This window comes from Triticum urartu, unplaced genomic scaffold (assembly GCF_003073215.2).
Source record: "Triticum urartu cultivar G1812 unplaced genomic scaffold, Tu2.1 TuUngrouped_contig_5319, whole genome shotgun sequence".
Taxonomy (NCBI): Eukaryota; Viridiplantae; Streptophyta; class Magnoliopsida; order Poales; family Poaceae; genus Triticum; species Triticum urartu.
In genome coordinates, this window is record NW_024115986.1 from 3,090 (window position 1) to 12,447 (window position 9,358).

The 9,358-nt window shown below is 43.8% G+C and overlaps 2 protein-coding genes and 1 long non-coding RNA gene across 3 annotated transcripts; 2 read left to right on the top strand and 1 right to left on the bottom strand.

Moving 5' to 3' along the window:
• Positions 1 to 586: 586 nt before the first annotated feature.
• On the bottom strand, positions 587 to 2,628 carry LOC125529072 (2-phytyl-1,4-beta-naphthoquinone methyltransferase, chloroplastic-like). Its single transcript, XM_048693479.1, has 8 exons — positions 2,431 to 2,628; positions 2,275 to 2,339; positions 2,103 to 2,193; positions 1,928 to 2,016; positions 1,593 to 1,726; positions 1,460 to 1,521; positions 1,183 to 1,282; positions 587 to 788 (listed from the first exon to the last, which is right to left on the bottom strand). Exons 1-8 carry the CDS (start codon positions 2,626 to 2,628, stop codon positions 688 to 690), a joined length of 840 nt encoding a protein of 279 aa, XP_048549436.1. The 3' UTR covers positions 587 to 687.
• LOC125529070 (diphthine methyltransferase-like) lies at positions 2,558 to 4,408 on the top strand. Its single transcript, XM_048693477.1, has 2 exons — positions 2,558 to 2,990; positions 3,504 to 4,408. Exons 1-2 carry the CDS (start codon positions 2,654 to 2,656, stop codon positions 3,836 to 3,838), a joined length of 672 nt encoding a protein of 223 aa, XP_048549434.1. The 5' UTR covers positions 2,558 to 2,653; the 3' UTR covers positions 3,839 to 4,408.
• Positions 4,409 to 4,418: 10 nt separating this feature from the next.
• Positions 4,419 to 8,911, top strand: LOC125529071. The gene is made up of 3 exons (XR_007292548.1): positions 4,419 to 6,789; positions 6,933 to 7,147; positions 8,229 to 8,911. It is a non-coding gene; the product is annotated as an uncharacterized LOC125529071 (long non-coding RNA).
• The last annotated feature ends 447 nt before the right edge of the window (positions 8,912 to 9,358 follow it).

Consider the following 9,358-nt stretch of genomic DNA (forward strand, 5'->3'; position numbering starts at 1 on the left):
CAAACTTAAAATTCAGATAATTCATACATATCACCCTTTGGGTGCTAGACTCCTGGTAGGGGGTTACTTATGTTTTACTGCGAATATTTTGCTGGGTCGTTCATCGAGTTGAACCGAAGAAGCTTCACCATGGTCATTGGTAAAATCACTGAACATAAATACTCCAGTGTAGATCTGAACTGCCGAAATGGGGACTGAATAAACAGAGGAGGGCAGAGGATACAGGATTCAGAATAGAGCAGTGCGCTTCACCGGAAAATGTACGGAGCCTGAAATTCTCACTGATCATTCCCATGCCTTGCCAGTTTCGCCAATAAGACGAGGAGGTGCTTGTTTCTTATGTCCGATTTATAGTCTTATTGCTCAGAAGTTGCAGAACAGCACACCCGGTATGCGCAGTGGCGCCTGCACTTCAGAACCATGACTTTGATTGAACGGCCTGCATTTCAGAACTGTGGTTTTGATTACCATGCCGTAGGTGTGATTTCATGCTGACCTGAATGTTTCCATGCCGTAGGTATGTTAGTTTTCTTGTTCAAGCAGGAGAAATGCACAGCTGGGAAGTTTGAAGCATTGGTTCCATATGGGATCAGCCAAACTGCATATTCGGTAATGCAGAGGAAAATTAATTATTTAAATTAAAATTCAGATAATTCATACAGATCCCGTTCGTCGCTACAATTCTAATCAGCGAGTTGCTACTAGGTTCCCCATGAGCCCGCCACCAAGTTCATAGTGCTTGGCGGAGGAAAAACCCGCTTCTTTGGCTAACTTCTCCAACTCCTCTCCTGGAGAACAGATGAACAAAGAAAAGCTTGATGTAAATAAAGGAAGGTGATAAAATCGTGAATCAGTACATGGTCGTCGGTGAAATGGCACATACCACTCCATCGTTTGGAACAAAATAATTCACTATTTTCTTAAAAAAAGCAGAATGATATGTACATTTATATAATGCCACAGCTTTGCGCGTGAAGGAAATAGATGGTGTACTTGTGCTATCAGAGTGGGCTATGTAAGTTTTGAGATGCACCTTCCTTGTTTTATTCCTTTTACTAGGTACACTCTAGTTTTTTTTTTGCGGGTAACTCTAGTTTAGTTCTTATATATGTTTTACTTGATGACGTGATATATTTTCTGTGTCATGGAAGTTTTCACAGGAACGAAACATCAAGTTCAAACCTGTAAGATACTGTGCAATCGAACTTTTCAAGTACTTGTACTCTTCAGTAAGTCCATAGCTACTAGCCAGAGGAACCACGACATTATTGATCGCCCAACTCTGTCAAAGAAAAATATCACTTTAGTTAGTCAGGATTGTAGGATCAGTTCCAAACATGTGACTACATGTGACTTTGCTAGAATGTCATGGTACAAGAGTAGATGATTGGTCTTTGTTAGGGAAGTTGAACAAACCAATTCATCTGTATCATGCGTCCAAGATGGGCTGAAATTTTACCTGTAACGATGCCGTGAAAAATGACGAACTCTTGTTGAAATCTAGAACAGATGCTCGTGATCCTGCAGCCCAGGAAAACCAAATCATGAGAATTCACGCTGAACTGGAACGAAACTTGAACCGTGCACCCAACCTGGTTTTAGGACTCTAAGGATCTCTCGCATTGCTTTGGGTTTGTCCACCACATTGCGCAATCCATAACCAACCGTAACAGCATCAAAGTAACGGTCCGTGAAAGGTAAATCAAGTGCATCGCCCTCGATCCATCTGCGAAAAAGCATGTCTTAGCTAGGTTGTTAAGCTGATCAAAAGAAAACAGTTTTGCTAAAGCACATCTAGATGTGCCCTAAGTATTGCACATCTAGACCCGAAAAAAAAACACGTTCTGCATATCCTCAGAAAAGCTCCAAAAAACTGCGCATGACAGGAACTTCAGAATTCCCAAGCTCTCACATTGGGGGTGCTCACTTGATGTTCTTGTAGCAAGCCTTCCAGCGTTGGTCCTGACGGCTAGCAGCAGTTTGCAGTTGCTGCCATGAGAAATCCACACCCATCACCTGTGACATTTGAGAGCCAAAAATCGCTTGGATATTCTGAAGTTCTGAACCCTGAAGCCAATCCGACATTTCAGTAGAGTACCAACCTCTCCGTCTAGGCCGACCTTCTGAGACAGAAGGAACGCCAAATCCCCGCTCCCGCAGCAGAGATCAAGAACCCGATCCCCTCTCTTCGCCCTGATGTTCAGAAAACAAAATTTTCCCATCAACCAGTTGTCTTCTGAATTCACATTACTGCGACTAGCACTGGGGATGTACATTGACCAAGAGACGCAGATGCGCTTCCACGTCCAGTGCTGCCCCAGGCTGAGCACGTCGTTGAGCTACAAGGAACGCGGCACCGCAGCGCTGTCGTCAGTACAGTACGTATTTGCCAATGCAGCGGAAAGGGGGAGGGGAGTGGGAGGCACGGACATGGTCGTAGACGGGGGCGATGCGGTTGAAGAGGGCCTGCCGCTCGTCGGCCGCGGACGAGCAGCGCACGGCGGCGGAGCCGTTAGGATAGGTTAGTATGACTAGGTTTGACTGGTAACCATTGACTCTTTTGCCCCTGCCTCTGAAGCTCAACGATTTGGGAGCCCTCCACCCTCGCCGCCGCCCCGCCGCCTGCATCCCGGGGGAAAGCGAGGGTCTGGGAATGGACGTGGGGTCCTGCCACCTCGGCGGCAACGCCGACGCGGGGGAGTTCTGCCCGCACCGCCCCTTCCGCCACATCCTGGCGGCAGCCACGTACACGCTGCAGGAGCAGGCGGGAGAGGAGCAGCAGCAGCAGGACCGCGCGGGCACCGTATCGCTCTTCTCCGTGGACGCCGGCGCGGAGGACAAGTCCCGACGGCTCCGGCTGCTCAACACGGTGGAGACCGCCGGCGTCTTCGACATGAAGTGGAGCCCCACGGCGCCGCTGCTCGCGCAGGCCGACGCCCACGGACGCCTCGTGCTCCGGCGCCTCCAGCATGAAGACGGCTCGGACGAAGGTGCTGCTTGCTACTGCTGTTACTATCTCACAAGTAAATTTTGGTACAAAACTGTTGTTATGTTAAAACAGGGCCATGTGTTAACTGTTAAGTGTAACTGGTAGCATCTGCTGGCAGGCTACGTTTCATTAGAACTAGCATGACCATTTTTGGTTGCCAATGTCCATACGGAAGGCATAGTTTACTCTGGATTCAGAACAAGCTGTTTGTAGGCTGCGATATTCTGGGAAGATTGCCATTACCTTGTTGACAACTAGGGTAAATTGCTGCTGATTGATGATCAAAGTAAAGTTGGGTTCGTCTGCTAGTCTTCTCGAAATGCATTGCTCATATTTTTCATAATATCGTTGTTCGATTAAAGAGTTAGCCTAGTGAATTCCATACTGATGCCGGACACTGATGTAGCTGTAAAGTATAATAAACACTTCATATATGTAATATCTTGATCATGTCTAAAAGTACATGTACATCCTGAGGGCTGATACAAGTGCTTTGTATGACCAAATTACACAGGTGTTGTTCTAACAGATGTGGTTGCTGGAAACATTTCTTCATCAATGTGCTTGTATGTGGACTGGAACCAAAATGCCGATTCCCTGGCCGTTGCATTATCAGATGGTTCACTGTCTGTGGTTCCCATGAGAGAGGACCGCCTGGAGGTATCAGAACAATGGACTGCTCATCAGTATGAAGTTTGGACATGTTATTTCGATCGTGCAAGACCACACTTGTTGTACAGTGGATCGGACGACTGCTCTTTCGGTTGCTGGGATTTGCGGGAAAGCCCATCGAATGCTGTGTTTCGGAATAAGAAGACTCATACTATGGGTGTGTGTTGCATTGCTTAGAACCCATTGGAGGGGAATATGCTACTCACTGGAAGCTATGACGAATTTCTCAGAGTTTGGGACATGAGATCAGTGGCGGAGCCAGCCAGCTGAAGGAGCCGGGGCAAAGTCTTTACACGGCGATGTTGCCCGGCATTTGCCCAAGTAATTAGTACTGCAAATCATGGTTTCTTTGCATTGTTTAGTGAAAAATGGCCGGAGCAGCCCGGGCAGCTGCCCCAGGTCGCCGGGAGCTAGCTCCGCCACTGCATGAGATCAATGATGAAACCTGTGAACGAGAAGTCCCTGAATTTAGGAGGTGGTGTATGGAGGTTGAAATATCATCCTAATATTGCAGATGTCGTATTGGCTGCATGCATGCACAACGGTTTTGCCATTGTTAAAGCAGGGGCTGGAGTGCTACCATAATGGAAACATATTGCAAGCATGAGTCCTTAGCATATGGTGCAGATTGGCAGACAAGTGAAGCAGCGGAATATAACACGAATTCTTCAGTTATCGCTACTTGTTCATTTTATGACCGCCTTCTCCGTGTGTGGCAACCAGAGAACCTAGTCAACCACCCAACCTCTAAGGCGTAAAACATCATTATGCCCAGTTGAAGTATCAATATGGCATGGACCAACCTATTCCCTGAATGAACCAAATTGATTTCATTCAGGTAGCTCTGTGAATTTATGTTAATTTTATTTCAAATGATGAGCTTATAGTAGTATGATGTCTAATTTATAGCTAGGCATTCACAGTAATCAGTATTTGTTGTAAGCTTCCACAAAACTTTGAAGCTATCTGTTCATGTTATTTGAGCACAAACTGTTTTGAAGTTCATCTGGTGACTGGTGCATAGAAGTGATGATTCAGCACCAATCTAGACATCTACCTGGAAGAGCCTCTGACTGAGCTTTTCGCTGGTCATAAACTAATAATTCTGTCTGAAAACTTACAGTATGCTGTACGCAGTGCTTTCTTATTTTTCTTTTTCATCACATTCTGATAACGGCTGGAATGGTTACCGATTTTACTTTTCCAGTGCATGCACTGTTGCTTATATTAACCTACTGCGCAGTATGGTCAACATGCTAATCACGATTCTTAAAAGTGTTGGATCATTGTTTTTCTTGGATGAAATTTGAGGTGTTGGGTAGTTGCCACAGCCTCAGCGGGCCAAAACAAGGGCAAAAAAGTTCTTAGTTACTTTTCTGATAAGTTTTGTTAGTTGCTTTTTTGATAAGTTAAAAATATATTGCGGTCTAGTGGATCTTACTAAGTTACTAGTGACTCATGAAGCAATACTCATACCACACTTCAGTAGAGCTACTTTATTCTTTATCGTTTGCATTTTCCCAGAAAGTTCTGAGTCCTGCCTTTGTGCTAATCACACATGGCTCAGAAGGCAGGACGCAGATCAGATCAACTGGTCCAGTTTACAGAACTGTTCTGCTCCTATCGGTGAAAATAATGAAGACATGAATCAATTTTGACATGTACTTGACTGTGGTATAAATAACTATGGGTAATATTTGAAGATAACCTCAAAGGATGCTTCAATTTGTTTGTGACTTGTTCTGAATTCATTAGAGGCAAATCATCTACAGTAGAATGAGATACCTTGGTAATAATGGACAAGATGAGATCTGTGACACTTTGAATAAGCGGGAATGCTGGTTGGCATGTCAGAGAAATAGAATAATGAGAATCATATGGTTTGCTTGGGATGATAAGCGAAAAAAGCTCTAAGGTTTCCCTTCCTGCATCCTTCTATCTGACACCACTAAGTACTAACTGTGCACTAATCAGAATTATCTGTTTCTACATCAGGTCACCAAGAATAGCTGTATTCTGAATATGAACAATAAAGATAGTGATGTGTTCAGTCTTATGTAGCTAAGTAACCTTTGATGTTTTCTGACCTTTTTCCTTAAAAAGGATTCAATAGCAACTGTTTGTTTAGGTTAGCTACCAAGGGGACTTGAATTTTATTATGCTAGAATGGCTTACACTAGCCGGTTTAGTTGTGCTCTTAGGCCTTCACCTGATGGCTGACATGCAGTGGGTATGTTAATCTACCCTTTAGCTGAGCCTTATAGTGTTGTATTGGATTCATCCCACTGATTTGCACGAAGCATCTAGACCCAAGACCTAAGAGGCTAGTATGTGACAATTTATTGCTTGAATTTTCATTGTAGAGAATCTGATTTACTGTCTGACATAAAATCTCTAATTTGATCCTACTCATCTTTCAGCTCTGTTGTATTGAATTGACAATATAGTTGACTTTCCAGACCTTATCTGCTGATGTCATGACCTCCTTTGGTTTCATCATGAATGGCTACTCAGGGGATTCTTTGACGTGAAGGGGGTCACCCCTACATGGCTAAACCTAATTTATGGATTAGTCTGGTAAGAATATTGTATCTATGTTCCAGAGTTTATCTTTCTAAGTAAACACGGGACGTTATACATCTGTTTTACTCTCCTTAAGCACGACAAACCTAATTTCCAACCCTGAACATGATATATATTTTTTGAACGGAAAATTATAGGGGAGGCTCGACAGTACAAATTTAGTAAAACAAGTACCCAACTTTGTACTAAACCAGAGACAAGTAATATGGATCGGAGGGAGTAGTAATATTTACAAGAGAGGGCTGTACAGGGGGAGGGGGAGAAGAACTGCTAATCTGGTAAGCCTGCTCATCCTTCATTCTGTAAGAGAGAAGGAAAGGGTCTCTTTTAATGAGAAAAGGCCAGGAGGCTAAACTAGGAGGAATATTATGAAAAAATTCTAGCATTTCTTTGTTTCCAAATGTTCCAAGCTGCTACAAGAAAGGCTTCTCTGGAGAGAGGTTTGCTGAGAGGAAGGAGCAAGGTAAAGATTAATTGAGGCCCAGCAGCCCCTGCTGAAGGAGCAGTTCCAGAAAATATGATCACGAGTTTCAAGGGTCCTCGAGGTACGCAAACGTAGCTGGAACCGCCATTCGTATGAAAGTTATTAAACTCAATTTGATAAAGCTACCTGGCGAATAGGAACAGTTTCGAGTTTCTGGTCTATTTTCTTTTGAGAATCAAACCTCTAATGGGTTTTTGCTACCAGGAGAAGGGAATGGCCATGTTGATGGGGTCGTCTTTCAAGCATGTCTTGAGTATTTAGTCTGTGTCATTAAAGAGCAAACAGGCAAAAGCTTTGAGTTCGGCTGAGCATTTGGATTTCCACATCCACGAGAAGATGCTGTATATTTGGTGGCATAATAGCCATTCCCCAATTAGTCAGCTCTACAGCAGCTATATGAATTACTCACATAACCATTGGTAAGAAGTAACTAACTTGGTTTAAAACATAAATCTAGTATCTATTCCCTGTCTGCCTGCCTGCCTGCCTGCCTGCCTGGATTTGATAGAATCAACCAGGCACAGCATGTTCCATGGCCATCGCCAGTGGTAACCAATCAATCACTATGGTGGGAACCACAAACCTTGGTTCTTGTCTCTGACGTCACTGATTGGTGCATTTCTGTGAGGGCACTCACTATGTGCATCCCTCAGCCATCTATTAAAAGAGCTAACATTCAGAAAGTTCGTTGGATTGCTCCACTTGATTGCGGCCAACGATTAAATCCCACTTTGGTGGAGCAGTGGAGCCCCACGATTGGTGGTAGTGATTTCCTTGCTGTCGTACTGGGAGCACCTGTCCACTGATTATACGTACTAGTTGATTTTTTGGAAGATTTTAATGTATATCCAGGGATGGTCCAGCTAGGACTCGAGAGTGCTAATCTAGTAATCTTACTTGGAAGTTGGAACTGAGATCTGGTGATCATGTCAACTTTAATAGCATCGAGATGGGAGATGATTTAATTAGATAGAGGACTTTCTAATCTACACTCCAGGGTTGGGAAATGCAACACTTCGGATAAGCATGAAGTAGTGGCTGAATAGGAAGGCCACATTGCTCTAGCTCCATATTCTTAAAGGCATAGCTTTAGAGGTGGAGTGTGCTTCTTCAGCTTTTTGTAAAGGCTTAGGCTACCTTTATATTTTATGGTAGATTCAGCCCACATGATCAGTTCCTGAGTTTTATATTTGTTGGTAAATATCTCTTGCTGAAAGCACTGCTCGGCGAGGAAGGACCTATTATACGCGCTATTGGATAAAACTGAAAGGTCTAATGTCAATGGAATTATGGGACAGCTAGTGAAAATCGAATGACAAATCAAAGAGATAATGAGGTAGAATCTGCATCTAGTGAAAAGAGATATGAAGTTTACGAGTATAGATGCCCTGGAATTGGATGTTGATCATAGCTTCTGCAGTGCCTTTTGTAAATGCCCTCCTTTTTACAATGTAGGTTTTAACATTGTTCTCGTGAGTAAATAACTGCTTTTGATAACAGTGGGCCTGGGAGTGGAATGGGAGTTTCTCTAGAGAGAGAATGTAGATGAAATTGACATGTAGCGAGGCAACAACGACATCATTGTGAATCCCAGCAATTGAGCACTCGACACAGTAAAGTTTAGTTTACTCTCATTGTCCTTTCTCCAATAATGCATTGTACGCTGGCCAATTTAAAATGCCACCTTGCAGATTCTAGGTCCTTGCACTATGATTTACCTGGCAAAGCACCTGCAGACATCAGCATCCTCACGAGCATATAAGGCAACCCTTCCCTCTCCTCTTGTCCACAGCCCCTACCGACTATGGAAGGCGCATGGCTCGAGCATCTACATGGCTCTTGAGAGCGGAAGCAGGGTCGGGATGAACCGCAAAGCTGAGCGCTTCAGCTTTGCGGTGCCTCTCCTGACCTCCCAGGTGGTCGCCTGAGGTACGCAAGAATCGGCAAGTCACAAAACGGCAATGGTGAACTCCGGCAGGAGTCCACCCCCCTTTTATCCTTTTCTCTCCATTCAGTTGTATCAGGTGGAAGTCGAATAATCGGAAGTCTCTGTGTGTGATGAATCAATGGATGCTTCAAGTCCATGTTTTGTTTTTCTCTTCCTTTATTATGTGTACTCTGGAAACACTACTATAAATGGCTGATGTTCATCTAGCAAAACCACTTTATGGTGTCTTGTTTGATTCTCTTGTGTCGTCTTTACCGGTTAACTTGTTATATATGCTGCTTCGAAACAGATTGGTGTATGCTGTCTGTGCAGAATACACTGCATATTTTGAACTCTATGGCTCTTTTAAATACGTTGACCCTACAGCGATCTGTGCTGCTATAAACATAATATTTACATGATGTACTCCAAGGCAGACATTTTCCGGAATTTTTTATGAGCTAAAAAACATCTATATGAAAGATGGCAATAAGATCTAAAACTGAAAAGAGAAGGGGAACAAGTGATGAAAAGGTTTCCCCCTTCTGGCTGTCTGGGACTTTAGCATATCTTGTGGACAAGTCCTGATTGGTACAACAACAACAACAAAGCCTTTAGTCCCAAACAAGTTGGGGTAGGCTAGAGGTGAAACCCATAAGATCTCGCAACCAACTCATGGCTCTGGCACATGGATAGCAAGCTT